This window comes from Hemiscyllium ocellatum, chromosome 39 (assembly GCF_020745735.1).
Source record: "Hemiscyllium ocellatum isolate sHemOce1 chromosome 39, sHemOce1.pat.X.cur, whole genome shotgun sequence".
NCBI classification, from domain to species: domain Eukaryota; kingdom Metazoa; phylum Chordata; class Chondrichthyes; order Orectolobiformes; family Hemiscylliidae; genus Hemiscyllium; species Hemiscyllium ocellatum.
The window spans coordinates 18,230,712-18,251,327 of NC_083439.1; the positions used below are offsets into that span (position 1 = coordinate 18,230,712).

At 42.1% G+C, this 20,616-nt stretch overlaps 1 protein-coding gene across 3 annotated transcripts in view; it reads right to left on the bottom strand.

The window, feature by feature from the left end:
• Positions 1-20,616, bottom strand: part of LOC132834147 (guanine nucleotide-binding protein subunit beta-5) — a 76,336-nt gene that overhangs the window by 23,391 nt on the left and 32,329 nt on the right. For all 3 annotated transcript variants that reach the window (XM_060852790.1, XM_060852791.1, XM_060852792.1), the window contains exon 7: positions 7,992-8,135. In XM_060852790.1, the coding sequence (XP_060708773.1) occupies positions 7,992-8,135 (144 nt within the window). The remainder of the gene's footprint in view (positions 1-7,991; positions 8,136-20,616) is intronic.

Here is a 20,616-nt window from a genome sequence, read left to right on the forward strand (position 1 = left end):
AGACATGCGTTGCTGGAAAAGCGCAGCAGGTCAGGCAGCATCCAAGGAGCAGGAGAATCAATGTTTCGAGCATAAGTCCTTCTTCATTCCTGAAGAAGGGTTTATGCCCGAAACGTCGGTTCTCCTGCTCCTTGGATGCTGTCTGACCTGCTGCGCTTTGCTAGCAATACATTTTTCAGCATCTGCAGTCCTCACTTTTTCATCGTCAGAGACAAGCCCATCTTAAAATCTTTAATTGTTACAAGAGATAATCGTTGGCCACTCTGACCTATGGTAACATTTGTAACTCAATGTTCAAGCCGTATTTCCCTGTCAATATATTCCTTCTGTCAAATAGGAGTCACATTCAGTTTTAAATGTGCTGACTGAAATGGATCAGTAGCCAACTGTAGCAATATAATCCATTTTCAAAAAAAAACGTTTTGCACACAATAAATCATTTTAATTCTCATATTGAACTTCCAGCACCAATCCTGAATCAGTGCCCCAATTTTCTTTTTAACCATTTGAATAAACCATCATCCTCCAGTTCAAGACAGAATTGGAAGGGAAGGAAATGGTCCACTTTTCATTTTAATTCGCTTCCTGCAGAAATTCTTGTGAAGGGTGAGATCACTCCAACAATAAACCAGTAAAACCACTGCACAGCCTTGAGCTAATGCATGTACATTGACCAGTAATTTTCCTGATGCACCAATAATAAAGAAATGGAAAGTACCTGAATTTAATCAATTGGGGTGGGGGAAAATCTGATCATTTTAAAGAGAATAACAACAAAGAAAAGCTGGAATTTTACAAATTGAAAACTTTGATTGAACAAGGGAAATTTCCCTCAGAATTCTTCTGGACTTTTTGATAATACACCTTCAAGAGGACATTTAATGTGTGCAGAACATAGCTGTTAATGTTGAAAGACTCTGCATGCTATAGAGTCTCACAGAGACAGGTTAGTCATTCAGCACATTCCGATATTCTCCTAGGAGCCTGTCCGATGGATGGATGGTTGCATTATTTTCAGAGGCTCCTTTTCCTGGGAGGATCCCAAAGAATTCGGAGTCCTTTTATGGTAGCTTGTCAACTCCTGATTGCAAGACAACTGTCATGGTTTCTACAGAAAGAATTAATGCAGGACATTAACTGGCCATTAAAGAACAATGACAGGTTTTCACAAGCAGGTTGCATCTGCTCGTACAATTTCTCAGTGAGAAGAAAGGCAAGGATGATCAAATTATTTTTTAATGAGATTACAATCCAGCATCTGCATATCACAGCGATTCCCCTGCCGCACCACACCAGACATGCTCAGTCTCGCAGACTCAGGTCTATAAATGGAACCAATTATCTCCCTAAAATCCAATTTAAAGTTAATTACAGACGGAAGGTCAGAGCAGAAAATCTTTCCTTCATGCTCCGCTCATGGACAAATTAAATTGAGAAAAACTGAAAATAAATGTGGAACAGATGAAGCGAAACAGCAATGCTACTTTGCCCACAGCTCCTGGGGAAACATAATTGCAACCATTTCGATGCTCCAGCATCGTAAGAACTCATTAAAGTGGGATATTTGGAATCAATGGAGTGGATTTGATGGACTCCTCTGGATGTACTTGTCTGGCTGAGAGAGGACAGCTGGAATGTGGAAGTCAGAAAGTTAACCAAATGGCCTTCCCACTCACCCTTGGCGTTTCTCCCATATTAAAGGAACAGGGAAGGTGTCAGGTAACCCGCAGTGAGGATTTAAAGTAGCCATTTAACAGCCAGTTAATGCCCTGTTATTGTTCTTTACATGGAAGCAATGTCCAGTCATCTTGAAATCAGTATTTCACTGATGTACCCCGAAGGATTTAACCAGAAGAAGGTGCCTCCAATAATGATTCAACCATCCTGGAGAGGGACTACTTAAAAAACATCTGCATTTCCCAAATCAGTCTCTACTTCTGAGACTCTTTAGCTTGCAGCAGCTTTTAACATTAATAAATATGAACATTAAATGTCCAATTGAAAATGTATTATCAAGGAGTCCTAAAGAATTCTAAGGAAAATTTCCTGTGTTCTACCAAAGTTTTCAAATGTTAGAATTTCAGTCGCTCCTTTTTATTGTTCTCTTAAAAGCAATCAAATGTTCCCACTTAAGGCAACTGAGGGCTTCATTCTGCCTCAGCTGCTCTTTCACCCATGACAGAGGAAGGCAGAGCCTGGCAAGATTTTACTACACTGGGCTGTTGGGCAAGCAGGATAGGATTTTCTTTCTGGGTTCCCGTAGCCATCTGTGACACCCCACTCAGCACCTTTCCCTCCTCTTTAAGTATCTCACCCTGAAGGCCTCTCAAAGCTAACAGCCCAACCTTAGGTACAGCAGTCAAGCCAATCCAAAACCCTGAATCTGCACTGGAGGTCCAGACTCCAACACTAGTGTGTTGGGACCACCTTCAGTTCCAGCAGTGGCCATTGCTCTATCCTGGTGCTTTGGGGATTAGACGCAATGACAGCCAATCAGATTGGTGCAAAAGTCTCACCCTGGAGTAATTAATTCTATTCCCAGAGTAAAAGCTGCATTTGGAAAAAGGGGAAAGCTTGGAGATTTGGACAATGACTCTCTGTAAAATCCAGTCCTCAGCACAGAAGCACAGCCCATCATGCCTTGGAGAAACATTGGGGTGGGAGTGATCTAGATTCATTGGTTAGTATTTCACCATCAGCTCTGTCAATGTTTCTTTTTCAAGTGTCTATCCAACTTCCTTTCACTGAATCACTCTCACTAGTTCAAAAGGTGATGTCACAGTTACTTGGTCCTTTTACTGTCCTTCAATCTCAATTGCCTAACCTGTAATTTTCCACATATCAAAATGAATGGTTGGAAAATTCCAGACTTCAAGCTAACAATTTCCTGTGCTGTGCTTCCTGTAAAACACCATTTCCAACTGGCTAGGCAGAGCTGGTCGTTAGACTAACACACAGGAGAATGCAGTGACGCTGACAACCACAAGAGCAGAAAGCAATTTAGTTCAACCACTTTGGAATCTGAAAACTGCATTAAAAGGAAGATCTGGTGCATCATTTGCAAAGATTGTGCTGATCATACAACAGGGTTCATTTCAAAACACGAATGAGTGAAGTTCTCTGTCATTAAAATAGCACTCCTGCCTCACAGTCAGGAAGAACTGCTTCATTGGCTATGTGCGCCGCACTTGTAAGTACACAAAATAAATGAGCCACAGAGACGTTCATGTTTTTGCAAGAAATACCAAGCAAACAAATGCAGATGAACGCAGTTGCAGTGCACATAGCAACCAGAGCAAATGCTTTCCCGTCTGACACGGGAATTTCCTGTGTATTTGTGCACCGATATACAGACTGCAATTGACGATGTGGCCCAAGAGACTGTGAAATTTCAGGCACATGTATTATTAGACCCCAAAGCTTTTCCATGTTTTTCAACTGATTCCTTCAGCCAAGTACCAATCTGTCCACCAGAACAAACCAGTCCCTAACATGACAACCTGCAATGGTAATTGCTCAAATCCTCTCTTCATATTCAGATCCGATTTTTAGTTGAAGTTCCTTTTTCTGATGTTTCACACAAAAACAACTTCCTCCAAAGATGGCTCATTGAATGCGTTTTTTATAGCATTGGTGTAAATCTCATTAAAAAGTTTCCCTAATCACACAACTAATAAATAAGTTAATGTACATAAATGTTCATTAATAAAGTCACAACTTCAGTTGTCATAATTAAGGAAGCAACCTATAGTGAGAGTTCCTCACTATCCTTGGCCCCAACTGTCTATGTTCGGTTACACCCCAGTTTAAATTCAACCGTATTCTAATGAGATTTGCAGAAAGCTTGAGCCAAACTCAAACGAGAGAATGGTTGGATTTTTGGGTCAAACTGTGCCTGTTGGTGAAATTCCAGAGCTTCAGGGGCAAAATTGGAATCCTAGTGCTCGTCGTTTAGTTGCCAAGGATGTCACCTAGTGCAGAAAAGGATGGCAATACTTCCTTGTGCTGGATACCATGCTGGGTGAGGGCATCACTGGATGTGCTATGAATGACCAGAGGTACGAATCCAGATTGTGACATCTGATCATGTGCTGTTCTCACACCAGCAATGCCATTTTACTGCTCAACACTCCAGTGAATGCTCTATCTAGCCCTCAAACAGCTGAGCAGGTATTAGCAGCAGGGGGAATTCCACCACCTGGCCTAACCAGTGCTAGTTAAAGCGACCATCAACAACTCACAGGTTATTTAGAGTCATTGAGTCATGGAGATATATAGCACAGAAACAGACCCGTCGGTTCAACTCGTCCATGCCGACTAGCTATCCCAACCCAATCTAGTCCCACCTGCCGGCACCCAGCCGATATCCTTCCAAACCCTTCCTATTCATACCCATCCAGATGTCTTTTAAATGTTGCAACTGTACTAGCTTCCACCACTTCCTTTGGCAGCACATTCCATAGACGTACCACCCTCTGTGTGAAAAAGTTGTCCCTTAGGTCTCTTTTATATCTTTCCCCTTTCATCCTAAACTTATGCCCTCTAGAGTCATAGAGATGTACAGCATGGAAACAGACCCTTCGGTCCAACCTGTCCATGCCGACCAGATATCCCTAACCAATCTAGTCCCATCTGCCAGCACCCGGCGTACGTCCCTCCAAACCCTTCCTATTCATATACCCATCCAAATGCCTCTTAAATGTTGCAATTGTACCAGCCTCCACCACTTCCTCTGGCAGCTCAGCCATCCTCTGTGTGAAAACATTGCCCTGTAGGTTTTTTTTTTATACCTTCCCCCATCTCATCCTAAACCTATGCCCTCTAGTTCTGACTCCCCGACCCAGGGAAGAGACTTTGTTGATTTATCCTATCCATGCCCCTCATGATTTTATAAACATCGACAAGGTCACCCCTCAGTCTGTGATGCTCCAGGGAAAGTGGACCTTCCCCATAACTCAAATCCTCCAACCCTGGCAACATCCTTGTAAATCTTTTCTGAATCCTTTCAAGTTTCACAACATCCTTCCGATTGGAAGGAGAACAGAATTGCACGTAATATTCCAAAAGTTGCTTAACCAATGCCCTGTACAGCCACAACTTTACATCCCAACTCCTGTACTCAATACACTAACCAATAAAGGAAAGCATACCAAATGCTTTCTTCACTATCCTATCTACCTGTGACTCCACTATCAAGGAGCTATGAACCTGCACTCTTAGGTCTCTGTTCAGCAACACTCCCAAGGACTTACCATTAGGCATACATGTCCTGCTAAGATTTGCTTTCCCAAAATACAGCACCTTGCATTTACCTAAATTAGACTCCATCTGCCACTTGTCAGCCTATTGGCCCATCTAATCAAGATCCCATTGTAATCTGAGGTAACCTTCTTCGCTGTCATCTGCAAATTTACTAACTATACATCCTACGCTCATTTCCAAATCATCTATATAAACGCTGAGAAGTAGTGGGCCCAGCACCGATTCTTGTGGCACTCCACGGGTCACAGACCTCCAATCTGAAAAGCTACCCTCCACCCTCTGTCTTCTACTTTTGAGCCAGTTCTGTATCCAAATGGCTAGTTCTCCCTGTATTCCATGAGATCTAACCTTGCTAACCAGTCTCCCATGGGGAACCTTGTCAAATGCCTTACTGAAGTCCATATAAATCATGTCCACCGTTCTGCCCTCATCAATCCTTTGTTACTTCTTCAAAAAACCCAATCAAGTTTGAGAGACATGATTTCCCACGCACAAAGCCAACTTGACTATCCCTAATCAGTCCTTTCCTTTCCAAATATATATACATCCTGTCCCTCAGGATTCCCTCCAAAACTTGCCCACCACCGATATCTGGCTCACTGGTCTATAGTTCCTTGACTTGTCCTTACCACCTTTCTTAAATCAGTGGCACCAGTCTTCTGGCACCTCACCTGTGACTATCGATGATACAAATATCTCAGCTAACACTACAGGCAATTTAGCATGGCCAATTCACCTGACCTGCACATCTTTGGATTGTGGGAGGAAACCGGAGCACCCGGTAGAAACCCATGCAGACCTGGGGAGAATGTGCAAACTCCACAAATAGATGCCAGAGGTTGGAACTGAACATGCGTCCCTGGCACTGTGAGGCAGCAGTGCTAACCACTGAGCCACTGTTCCGCCCCATACGGCACAGATAATACCAAAATTTGTGGTATATTGGACAGTGAAGGTTACCTCAGGGTACAATGTGATCTTGATCAGATGAGGAGTGGCAGATGGAGTTTAAATAGGTGGTGCATTTTGGCAGAGCAAATCAGGGCAGGACTTATACACTTAATGGTAAGGTCCTGGGGGACTGTTGCCAAACCAAGAGACCTTGAAAGTGGATTTGCTGCTATACAGGGTGAAGAAGGCATTTAATACACTTGCCTTTATTGTTCAGTGCATTGAATATAGGAGTTGGGAGATCGTGTTGTAATTGTATAGAACATTGGTTAGGCCACTTTTGGAATACTATGAATGGGACTAGATTAACTTAGGATATCTGGTTGGCATGGACCAAAGGTTCTTTTTCAATCCTGTACATCTCTGTGACTCTAGACACACCAGTATCAGAGCAGGAGGGTGAGAGGTTGAAATCGAGTGATGAGCATCTTCATCATCAATGTCTTCATGCTGCCCCTTCACTGCCTGTGCTGGTAGCACTTCTAGAGTTCTGAAAGCAGAAATGTACAGTGGTAAAGGAATACTGGGAATGGGGAAGTGAGTGGTGCATGCTTATAATAGCTGTAGGTATAGATTAGAAGTGAATTGGATATGAAGAGTAGGGGGGATATCAGAAAGAGGATTATCAAGGAGGACAGTCACTTTTGATGGTTTGAGCCCCTCCACTGCTCACGGCCTCAGCAATGAATGCTCACAGATTGTCAATACTATTTCCTTCACAGAGTAAAACAGGTTGGCACCCTTGTTCTCTGCAGTCATTCCAATAATCTGCAGCCACCATGCCCTTCATGAGAGTGGAAATGTATCTGGAGTCTCAGAAGCTGGATGGTGTGACTATTGTGGTTGAAAAGCTGACACCGTGTGGGTGTGAGACTTGTCTGAGGAAATGTATTGGTGATATAGACAATCAATCATCGAGAACTATTGGTGTGTGGGTGATTGACAAGTGGTGAATTGAACAGCACATGTAGGAAAACTGGTGAAGCTGATAGGAAATGGCATCTGAAGACACAATTATTGACCTAGATCACTAACGTCAGATCACTGAACTTCTTGCAGCACTGTGTCCAAAACCTTGGGCTTGAATCGTGCCATTAACGACTATGGCTACTGGCATCCACTGCTTTCTGACTACGCATCCAAAAGATCTCCTAGTTCGCGGTGTATGCCAGGTGTTTCTTCTTCTGCCCACCTCTTCCACCAGGGTCTCCAGTGCACCATCCAAAACAACAAAGCCCGCACTCTCCCATTTTATTCCATCATTCACCATTACCCAGAATAGAGTCACTTCTTACACAACTGCCACAATGCACCTCCCCTTAAATAGTTGCATGTTAGCTTTAAGTGTTGCTAGCCACACATGACATTAGTCACTGCACAAAAAACTAACCAATGAACAGTGCAGTTTGCATGAGCAAGAAGCTGAAATAATTTACGACAGCAGCCAGCGTGAAGTTAGCAAACTGTGGGAACTGCAACCCACAGGTACATGATAATCACATGTTGTTATCTGCTTGCCCATTTCTGGGGGCTACCAAATGTAGTGCTTTTTTAAGGACAGAATATAACTGCATTGAGAATGGAGTTACTAAATTGTCTATGGTAATATCTAGTGAATGAAGAACCAAACAAAACATGCATGACTCCTCACAATTATTCAAAATAATTCTTCTGACAAAACTCATGAAGTTAACATTCCGCACAGTGTTCTAGATACTGCACAATAACATCTCAAAGGGCTATGGTGTTCTTGTACTTGTCCCCAAGAAAATACTCACCCCTGACACAAATGTATGGCCGGTCTCAGATGGGGCCAAGTCAAGGCAAAGGACATCTGCGCCATGCCCATGAAAGCTCTGAAGCAGTTGTCCGCTCTCAACATCCCAAAGGGCACAGGTTCCATCACCACTCGATGTCAGGATCTATGGAGATACAGGAAAAGACGACAAAAAAGGTCATCAAGGAGGCAACTACGATTGCTTTTCAAACTGGCAATAAAGTCAACATTGCTGGTCCCATGACACAGTGGGTAACTATCCCCATCTCTGAGCCAGAAGCTCCAGATTCAAATCCCACCTGGTGACTATGGAAGGTGTGCCATAATGTGGCTAATTGATTATCAATCAATTAATAAACATTTCTGAGACACAAAATGGTAAGAATGGGAGAGTTTACCATGTGCTAGCTGCAGCGAACCAGCCTCCCTACAATGAAAGACTCCACTCACAGGTTTCTCCAATATTCAAGCATCACCATTGTTCTGGGGGTCAGGTCACATGTCACCAATAACCTCCCCCGCCCACCACCTCGAGGCCCAGGCCCAAGTAAAATACAGGCAGGGATTGAGTAAAGCTACCTTTAACTATGATTTGGAGATGCCGGTGTTGGACTGAGGTGTACAAAATTAAAAATCACACAACACCAGGTTATAGTCCAACAGGTTTAATTGGAAGCACACTAGCTTTCAGAGCGACGCTCCATCAGGTGGTAGTGGAGGGCTCAATCCTAACACACAGAATTTATAGCAAAAATTTACAGTGTGATGTAACTGAAATTATACATTGAAAAATTGATTGTTAAGCCTTTCATCTGTTAGAATACAGTGATAGTTTCACTTCTTTCATGTGTAAATCACAAAACCTTTTTTTTTAAAAAAGTTGCATTCTCGGGTTAACTGTTAACAATGGTGATAGCTAGACAATATGTTGAAAGTGTTGGCCCCCTGTGTTCTCTGTCTATGCCATGATGTTTAGATTGATTCTAATCTAAAAAGTGAGATAATGGAGTTTTACATAAGTTCATGCAGTTTTTGAGCTCAGAGTTCTACATGAATGCATGCAGTTTTTGAGCAAAGTACAATGTAACTCTGCAAGTACAAATTCACCCCACAAAATATATGTGTGCATGTGGGTCTTTGTGTGTGTGTGTGTGTGTGTGTGTGTGTGTGTGTGTGTGTCTCTCTCTATCTGGGCTGGGGTTAAGCGTGTAAGAAAGTGCATATGTGCGTGTGTAGTGAGTGTAGACTGTCTTAAGTCTGTGAGGGGGTGGCATGTGAGAGTGTGGGGAGTGTGTGTGCCTGTAAAGGTGTGTGTGGGTGTCTGTGTGTACGTGTGTCCGTGTATATGTGCACTCAGTATACATCAGTACAATTACGCGACATTGCCAAACAGACAAGGCAACAAAACTACACAATGTACATGCACGCCAAGAACAAAAAACTGGAGAAACTTGGTATTCTCACCAGTAATAGCACCCTGGAACCACAGTACACAACAATATCACTGTGGGGAAGTCTATCATCAACTTATTGGACCACACCCTTCGACCGGAAGAGATTGAAGTCCTGAGTAGGGGTCTCAACTTCTGCCCCACCACCAAAATGAACCCGTTGGTTCTGGCAGCAGACACGGAGGAGTGCATCAGACAGATGAGACTCCAGGAATTCTTTCAAGATGCCAGCAGTGATCCCACTGAAACAGTCATCACAGGGATCTGTAGAGGAGCGATCAAAGAAGGTGTCAACATGGACCCCATCGGAAGGCCGCTGCCCTGGGCTTGACATGTATGCTCAAACTGTCAGGAACTATATAAATGCCAGATTCATCAGCCGTACCCACAAGGTAGAGCAAAACATCACCCGTTCACAACGCAATGCCATCCAGGCTCTCAAAACCAATGACAACTGTCACCAAACCAGCAGATAAAGAATAGAACAGATTACTGCAAGGAAGTGTACCGACAACTGAACAACCAGGAACACTACAGGCAACTACCAGCCGATCCAACCAAAGAACACACCCGTGAATTAAACACTGATCAGAACTTTGGATCCAGTCCTTCAGAGTTCCCTACGTGCCCTCATCCCACGTACTTCTCGTGTAGGTGACTTCTACTGCCTTCCAAAGGTATACAAAGCCAACACACCGGGACGTCCCATTGTGTCGGGCAATGGGACCCAATGTGAGAATCTCTCTGGCTATGTGGAAGGCATCTTGAAACCTATTGTACAGGGGATCTCCAGCTTCTGTCGCAACACTATGGATTTCTGACAGAAACTCAGCACCCATGGACCAGTCGAACTGGGAACATTCCTCATCACAATGGACGTTTCCGCACTCTACTCCAGCATCCCCCACAATGATGGCATTACGGCAACAGCCTCAGTACTCAACACCAACAACTACCAATCTCCAAACACCATCCTACAACTCATCCACTTTATCCTCGATCACAACGTCTTCACCTTTGACAACCAATTCTTCATCCAGACACACAGAACAGCCATGGGGACCAAATTTGCACCCCAATAAGCCAACATTTTTATGCACAGGTTCGAACAAGATTTCTTCTCTATGCAGGATCTCCAACCAACATTGTACACCAGGTACATTGATGACATTTTCTTCCTCTGGACCCATGGCGATGAGTCACTGATAAAACTACACAGTGACATCAACATCCCACCATCAAACTCTCGACTATCTGTCTCATTCTTGGACACATGCGTCTCCATCAAGGATGGACACTTCAGCACCACACTCTACCGCAAACCCACAGACAACCTCACAATGCTACACTTCTCCAGCTTCCACCCAAAACATATTAAAACAGCCATCCCCTACGGACAAGCCCTACGCATACACCAGATCTGCTCAGATGAGAAGGAACGTGACGGACACCTGGAAGTACTCAAGGATGCCCTCACAAGAACGGGGTACGATGCTCAACTCCTCGACCGCTAGTTCCGACGTGCCACAGCAAGGAACCGTGATGACCACCTCAGGAGACAGACACATGCTGCAACCGACAGGGTACCCTTCGTTGTTCAATATTTCCCAGGAGCTGAAAAATTACGCCATGTTCTTCATGACCTGCAACACATTATCAAGGAGGATGAGCACCTCACCAAGACCTTCCCCACACCTCCACTACTTGCCTTTAAACAACCACCAAACCTCAAACAGATCGTTGTTTGTAGCAAACTGCCTGGCTCTCAGGACAACTCCATACAACCTTGTCACGGTAGGCGCTGCAAGACGTGTCAGAGTGTGGACATAGATACCACCATTACATGTGGGGACACCTCCCACCTTACACATGGCAGGTACTCATGTGACTCAGCCAACGTTGTCTATCTTATATGTTGCAGGCAAGGATGCCCTGAGGCATGGTACATTGGAGAAACCAAGCAAAGGCTACGACAACGGATGAATGGGCACCGCACAACAATCAACAGACAGGAGGGTTCCCTCCCAGTTGGGGAACACTTCAGTGGTCCAGGACATTCAGTCTCGGACCTTCGGGTGACCATCCTCTAAGGTGGACTTTGGGACAGGCAGCAGAGAAAAATGGCCGAGCAGAGGCTGATAGCTAAGTTTGGTACCCATAGGGAGGGCCTCAACCGGGACCCTGAATTCATGTCACATTACAGGTGATCACCATTGCACTATAAACACACACGGACACACACGGACACACACGGACACACACGGACACACACACACATATATTTTGTGTGGTGAATTTGTACTTGCAGGGTTACATTGTACTTTGCTCAAAATCTGCATGAACTTATGTAAAACTCCGTTATCTCACTTTTTAGATTAGAATCAATCTAAACATCATGGCATAGACAGGGAATACAGGGGGGCAACACCTTCAACATATTGTCTAGCTATCACCATTGTTAACAGCTAACCCGAGAATGCAACTTTTTAAAAAAGGTTTTGTGATTTACACATGAAAGAAGTGAAACTATCACTGTATTCTAACAGATGAACGGCTTAACAGACAATCAATTTTTCAATGTATAATTTCAGTTACATCACACTGTAAATTTTTGCTATAAATTCTGTGTGTTAGGATTGAGCCCTCCACTACCACCTGATGAAGGAGCGTCGCTCCGAAAGCTAGTGTGCTTCCAATTAAACCTGTTGGACTGTAACCTGGTGTTGTGTGATTTTTAACTTTATACCTTCAACTATTCCCCAGTAACTTTTCCCCTGCCTCAAAATAATATCAGTTACTGTCATAGCATCACCTTTTAACCATTTCCCAGAAAAGCATCTTCTAGTCTTTCTTAATAAGTTTCCAACGAGTGCTGAATTAAAAATAAAGACCTCCATTTATATATAGCCTTTCACAAATTCAGGACATCCAAACGTTCTTCACAACGAATAAAGGTGTTTTTGAAGCAGTGTCATGGCTGTCATGTACAAACTACAATAGCCAATTTGTGCACAGTAATCGCCCACAAACATCAATATAATAATTATCAGATAAAGACCAGAAGAGAAGGAACAAAAACAGAAATTGCTGGAAAAGCTCAGCTGGTCTGGCAGCAACTGTGGAGAGAAAGCCTTGGTCACTCGACCTGAAACGTTAACTCTGATTTCTCTCCACAGATGCTGCCAGACCTGCTGAGCTTTTCCAGCAATTTCTGTTTGTGTTTCTGATTTACAGCATCCACAGTTCTTTTGGTTTCTGTCAGAAGAAGAGTCAGCTTTCAATCTTGTGTTACCACTAAATTTTCCAAAAGGATCACTTTTGAAAAGAATACTGAAGTAAATCAAGGAATGCACGCTTTTTTAAAAACACTGATTCACAGAATGTGTGCATCACTGGCTGGGCCAGCATTTATTGCCCACCCCAAAGGTGAACCAGATAGGTCACTTTTAGGCCAGATCAGGTGAGAACAACAGATTGCCTTTCTGAAAGGACATTAGTGAATTAGACGGTTTTACCAAGAATCAACAGTCATTAAATTCAAATTTAACCATCTGCTGGAGTGGTAGTCAGACCCCTAATCCCCCTCCTGCGTCATACACCTAGGGTTAGGGGTTGCTAGCCCAGTGACATTACCACATCACCAACACTTTCCCTTAAACGCACAAGCCCATATAAACTCCTTCTAAGCACATGTCCCCTTTTAACCATTTCCAGAAAATCATCTTCTAGTCTTTCTTAATAAGATTCCAACGAGTGCTGAATTAAAAACAAAGACCTCCATTTATATATAGCCTTTTGTATTGCAGAGCTCGGATTCTCCGACCGTAATTTTGAAATAACTTCCAGAAAATTGGACTTTTAAACCTTCCTGGGTTCTGCCAATTTCCTGCCATACAGCTGCCATGGCAATTTCAGGCACATTAGACAACGTCTCTCCTGAGCCAACAGAAAATATACACAAGAAAGGATTGACTGCTCTATTGAGAAACAGCAAGAGAGGTGAATTGATTGGAAACCTCTCTTCAAGCACTAGCACAAGCATGATGGACTAAAGGGCCAAATGAATCGCTTCTGAGAGATATGATTCTGAGATATCAGTGGCTCATTAGGTGAGAGGCAGTAAGTTCATCTGTGCAGCAGCTTGTCTCAAAGTACCCACTACTGGACGATTCAAACAGCTCTCCGGGTTTATGGGTGAGAGGACCAAATCGGTTGCAAACAGCTTCCTGAGTCCTGACGTCTCCTGAAACTGACTGCTTGCTGATGAAGCATCCTAAACACACCAAGAGGTTACTTTCCACGTATTAGCCTTGATAAATTGTCAGCAGCTTGTTTAATGTGGGAGCTGTCATAACCAAACCAAAATCTTGGCAAGCTCTGATGAAGAGTCATCTAGACTCAAAACATTAGCGTCAAAAAAATGTGGTGCTGGAAAAGCACAACCAGTCAGGCAGCATTCGAGGAGAAGGAGAATTGACGTTCCATGCGTAAGCCCTTCATCAGGGTTCATGCCCAAAATGTCGACTCGCCTGCTGAATGGCTGTGCTTTTCCAGCGCCACATTTTTTGACGCTGATCTCCAGCATCTGCAGTCCTCACTTTCTCCTTCGAAACATGAGCATGGATGCTATCAGACCTGCTTTGATCTCCAGCTTTGGTTGTTTTCAGTACAGATTTCAAAATCTGCAGTAATTTGCTTCTCCAAACCCTGCTGTTGTCAGATTCAGGATGAAACCTGACTGAGAGCTGCCTACTCAGCACAATTCAGGAACTGGACTTGGGAACTTCCAGGACCATCAAAGTCAGCTCAGGATTGGGGAAACTTGCTGAATCATCAACAAGTGTCTATCCAAATACTTCCAAAATATTTTATTCTCTCAATTAGCTTCAAGTTAAAACCAAAAAAGAAAATGCTAGTGTCATTGTTTGACAGAGGCAACAATGAATGATAAAATGCAAAACTGATTTGTAAAAACTGGAAAATTTATCTCCAAGATACTGAAGATAATCTTTTGAACTCCAGGAGAATGGGTTCATGACTGAATGGCGTGCAAACATTTTTTTTCTTTATGCAGACAATTTAGTGAGAAAGGATAGTGGCTCTTGTTACATCAACCCCCAGGATCTTCAACAGAGGAGAACGAGAAACATTTCGAAAACTAAAAGTACTATGGCCTTACTGACGCAATTGGGTAACAAAAGGATACCTATACCCAGCTCTACTGACGAATCTCACACAACTTTGCACTTTGAAACTTCAACAATTATTTGTTACACTCACTCACTGCCCTTAATAAAGTATCCATGGACTGTCAACACACACTGTCAGTGCTGCAAGGGTGGGACTTGCTTCTGTACAGATGCATTACCAACAATCTTGACTGCATTTCAACAAAAAAAAGTGATGCATTTAGAACTTCCCTCCCCTCACTATGTGATTTAGGTGCTGTATAAATGCAAGATCTTTCTCTCACTGCTTCGTAACTCAGCCTGATGCACAGCTGCCATTTCCTGTACACATGTGCCATCTAGTGAGACAAATTCATTCATCCATCTTGCCTTTCATTGCAGGATATTAATCGGGTCAAACAGTCCATTTGTGCTTTTCATTTTGAATCTGAAGTTGTCATGTTTCTTTCCTGCTGAGGTGCCAAACTGATGGGAAAAACTTTATTTGAGATTGGACCCGTAACAAGAAGGACAGACAGGAGACGCTCTAGGCTATAATTCAGAAAATATAAATGCATTGTGTTAATATAGTAAGGGGGCTAAGCTGGTGATTGGGCTTAATTGACTGAGTAATCGTTTGGGTAGATACAAACAGCGAACAGACTTCTGGATATAAACATTTTTTAAAACACACTGAAATGGGTTGGACTAGTCTGGAGAAGGAGCTGTATGACTGAGTAGTCGATAAACTACCCACAAAGAAAGGACAGTTGGTTTCTGTTTCACCAACTGGCTGGGATCCAGACTGATACCGTATGCACAACCTGTTTGTCTCCACTGACAATAATTATCTTTGACTTTACATAGGTCAGTCATTTGCCACCTTTTTCTTCTCTAAAAATCATGAACTTAGAGTGGGGAACAGCTAGATGGTCGTATCGAGCCCAATATTCCTGCTGTACCAAATCGGAAGCCAAATACATGACTGCTGTAAGGAGGGATATGTGAGGTGTGCCAATATCTGAGAAAGGATTCTAATGCAACATGTAGAAAAAAGCTGGTGAACTCAGAAACACTCTCTCTATAATGACAACAAAGTGGAAATCACATGATCCAATTAGCCATGTCAAGCAGATCATCTCTACATATGTTGTGGTTTAAAACATTCCATTATCTTCTTCTAATACATTGCTTCTCAAGTACATGAAACAATGGAGAGAAGTTATAAACTTAACTCTGTCCAATTAAATTTAGATAAGCATTATTAATGCAGAGAGGTGAAGTTTCTCTTCTAAACCATCAAACTCTTCATTTGTTAAACATTCCTATCTCACCGAATGTTTCATTCTATCTGGGTTCCTTCAGTCTGCTGCATAGTCCTGGCTGGCACAGTGGTTAGCACTGCTGCCTCATGGTGCCAGAGACCAGGTTCAATCTCACTCTCCGTTGACCATCTATGTGGGGTTTCCACATTCTCCCCTTGTCTGCATGGGTTTGCTCTGGTTTCCTCCCACAGTGGGCATTTCTCTCCCAAGATCGAGTTGTCACTGGCCACCTACAATTTGCTCTGCTATCTTTTATATGTGGATGCTGACTGTCCCAGAGCTACAGCTCAGACTAGGGACTCAACAGGGTTTTAAGGACTGCTCCTTCCACTTCAACAATGGTTACTATGCCCCATGAGTCATTATCATTATTAATCAAGAGCTTGTATGAAGTGTCACTACACCACATGGACTGCAATTGTTCAAAATTGTGGACTAAAAAGACAATAAGTGTAGACCTTGCACTCACATCTAATGAATGAATTAAAAAGAAAATCCCATAGCCATCAAAAAGATGAACGATATAGAAGGCTTCAAAAATTCTTCCTAGACTTTGGAAATATTACAATGACCTCCACATATCGCAGAGTGACTGCTCTGCATGCTAATAGTGCAGCCAATTCCTGCCTGGTATTACAACTCAGTCTCCCTTTCACTGGATTCACAACACAGTGAAAGTAAAACATTTAATGATCCTCAAAATTACTCAATTGTTCCTAACGATGTTTAAAAGTAACAGCTATTGGTCACAAAGTTTATAACTTAAGAAGAAATTGTTAATTTTGTTTAAGAATGTAACATCAATAAACAAAAAAAATCATTAATTAATACCTGCTATCTAAGCTCAATCTTCTCTGAATATAAACCACTTCCTACCCACCTCATATTGATAGGTTTTCAATAAGAAGAAGAAAATGGAATAGGTTTAACCATACAGATATCTGCCTGACATCAATTAAAAGAAAAAAAATTGTCATTTGTCAGTTTGATAATCATTTCAATGACAAATACCAAAACTTTTAAAAATCCTTTAATGATGGGTTATATTACAGGCACATAGAACTGCCCATTTTGCTTAAATTTAAAAATCACTGGTCAATGCAAACAGCTTTTGCAGACCTCTAGAGATTTTTTCTAGTTTTTACTGACTGAGGTCTTTTTCTCAGAACTTTCAACATGTCGCTAACTGGAGAATAACTAGACAGAACAAAACCAAAAACAGCTTTCCAGTTCAACAGCTTCTAAAGCAAAACTACCTCCTGTCCAAACCAGTTCACTCTTTTCTTTTCAAAGTTCTCTATCGTGCCCCCTTGATTGACCATGTCAACCTCCAACCAGCTGCCAGCCCTTGAATGTAGCAACATCTCAGTGTTGAATCGTCTACCTTGTCCTCAGACCAGTTCCAACAGCAAGTATCGGTCTTTTGCTCTCTTTTCTTCAATACAAGCTACTGTTCAAAATTAAAGTTAAATTCTCAACTGCATCTCACAGTTTCACACCAAAAATGAGGAAAATAAAAGAAAAATAGTGATGATCTCAACAGTAGTAATAACTTGTTTGCTTTTTGTAAGTTAAGTGATACAATAGTATGTTTTTGGTGATCATGGGCAACAAGGGAATTTTCACCAGAACATTGGAGAATTTTCAAGAGTTGGAAAAGTCCACCTGAAGGTAGGTGGACTTGAAGGTAGATAGGACTGGGTTTAATGTCACCTTCAAAAGGCACAAACAGATGTTCTTTTTAGCTCCAAGTTCTACCTTAAATGTTGTTAATATGAGAAAACCATCATATACTCTTGAAGCATGTGTGCTTTACCACATTGGTGTGCAATGATGGGCTTCTAAATTAAACTCTCTACCAATCTATGCACCTCCACCACAAAAAATCACTAACTTTTAGTTTTGTTCTTCTCTACAGTCTATCAAGAGTCAAAGCATTCAAAAGTGGGAGGGATGTGATAGCACTGGAGAGGGTTTCTGACAGGGTTTACCAAGACATTGCCTGAGCTGGAGAGTTTCAGTTATGAAGAGAAATTGGACAGACTGAGGTTGTTTTCCCTCAGCAGAGGAAATGGAGAGGGACACCTTTGAGAAGTATAATTATGAGGGGCATAGACCGGGTAGACAGAAAGAAACTTTTTCCTTGATGGTGGGATCAATAACCTGGGAGGGGAGGGGGGTGTAGATTTAAGATAAAGGGGTAGAAGGTTTAGAGAGGAGGTGAGGCTAAACATTTTCACCCAGAGGGTGATGGGAATCTGGAACTCATCGTTTGAAAGGGTAGGAGAGTCAGAAGTCCTCATAACATTTAAGAAGTATTTTGATTCGTACTTGCAAAACCAAGCCATACAAAGACCAAGACATGGAAAATGGGATTAGAACGGTGAGGTGGTTGCTTTTGACAAACAGGACATAACAGGCCGAAGGGCCTTTTTCTTGTACTGTAGATCTCTAGGACTCCAGGATGCATAGAGCTAACTGCACCAAACATGAAGATTTTTACAGCGTTCTCTTACTTTCTTTCAATTTTGCATGTTTTAAGATGAAATTCATTTTGGAATGTTTTTCAACAGTCAATAATATAACAGCTCACCAAGATTGATTTTCTAAATCCTTTGGGATTGATTAAATCAACTCCAACTGTTTGTGCCTCAATCAATCCCAGTAGAGGCCTCTGGGTATATTCTGCACATTAAGCTGCTGCCATGGTAACTAGCTTCAGAGCCACTGATATCTAACCGTAACCACAACAGAAGACAAGAAATGTTTCTAAAGGAAAGTTGGACTATATCAAAGGATGAGTTAAACGGAGTTAATAATTTTGCAGAAGCAAAGACTGTATTCTACATTAATGGTTTACAAATACAAATCCTTTATAATGCTTTCAGTTAATGTGTTAAACTGAGGGATGCATAGAATACTCAGCGAGAAGCTAATAATACAGGGATGCAGGACGATGATTCATGAGTGATTAAGTCACAATAATGATTAAAAGTTCTGTTTTTATGGGTAGAATTATTCACTGTACAGTTCCCCACTGACTAATTGGCTGATGTTAGACATATCTCACCTTGAATACATTTTCTCTTCATCATCAGTATTCAGGCTTAATAATGCACTGAAATATTCTGAGAACTATAATTCATAATGGAAAACTCTTGTTCCTAACTGGGACTAAAACCATGTATAATCAGAAACATTTGCAGAGGAGATTATTTGGCCCATTACATTTGTGTTGGTGCTAACTCCCAATCCATAAAGCCATGTGATGTAGGAGTAAAAGTTGTCCATTTGGCCCATTGTGTCTGTTCTGTCATCAATGAGATCATGGCTGATCAGATAACCCTTAACTCCACGTTCCTGCCTTATCTCCATAATTCTTGGTTCTGTTCATGCTCAGAAATCCTTCTATCTCAGCTTTGAGTATTCTCAAAAACAATGACCCTCTGTGATAAAGAATTTCACAGAGCCATCACCCTCAGAAAGGAGAAATTCCTCCTCATCCTGTCTTCAATGGGCAACCCCTTACCCTGTGATTATGCTCTGTGTTCCACAACTCTCAAAATTTGTCTACAGAAGAACCTCAATTATCCGAATGACACGGGCGGGGAGTATTTTGTTTGGGTAATCAAAAGTTCAGATAATCAAATGCTTGGCTAAACGGTGTTATCCGGCATCCAATTATCCAAATTTCAGATAATCCGTAAAAGATCGTAAGGTCCTGACGCTTGACTAGTGGTGTTATGGACATCAGGACCTTGCGATCTTGTCCAGATAATCCCAACTTTGGACAGCTGAATCCCAGATAATCAAGTATTCAAATTAAAACTTTTTTTTGTCTACTCTTTTGTGTATTTTTTTTCTTTAAGTTTTTACATAATTGCCCATCAGTACTGTGACCCACTCAGCTTTGTGGGTACACATTTGAACAGACAGTACAAATATTCAAGCCCTATTCATTTGCCATTAATGTTGAACTCTGATGAACAGTCAGTCTTGAAACCTCCCTCTTTACAGATGCTGCTAGACCTGTGGAGAAATCCCAGCACGCCCTCCTTTCATTTCAGAGTTCCAGCATCTGTGATGTCTTGTTTTTGGAGGCATTTGTTTCTATTTCTCTCACTCTCATCCTTCACCCCATTTCCCACCATTGTCTTTCATTTGGTGTATCTGATCCCTCTCGTTTTACCTCATTCTCCACCACTTTTCTTTTCAGGTCTCCTGTACTTTGGGCTCACTTTTCCATCACTTGCATCTCACTCTTGTACTCTGTTCTCCTGAGTGACAATTTTAGCCAAATAGACAAAACAAATGGGAACACAAATGGACCATGTTCAGTGGTGCCATTACGTCTGCTGTAGGCTGTTTCTCTAAACAGCGAAATTGTCAGCAAACCTGTCTGGGAATGAAAAGGCTCCCGGTTCAAATTCTGCTCAAGGTCTTGTTGGCTGCAGAAGGAATGCTCATGCAGTTCAATGCAAGCAGTTAATCTGACTGAAAAATCCTCCTCCTACTCCCTACCTTTCTCCAGGAAAGAAGAGGGTCTGAAGATACACGAAATAGGCTCAAACTGAATAAAGACAATCTAAAACAGATAATTAAATGCTTCAGATAAGTCGATGCATTACGATGTTTAAGAAGATTGTATATTCGATCATGGGAAGGCCACACCATCATAAAGA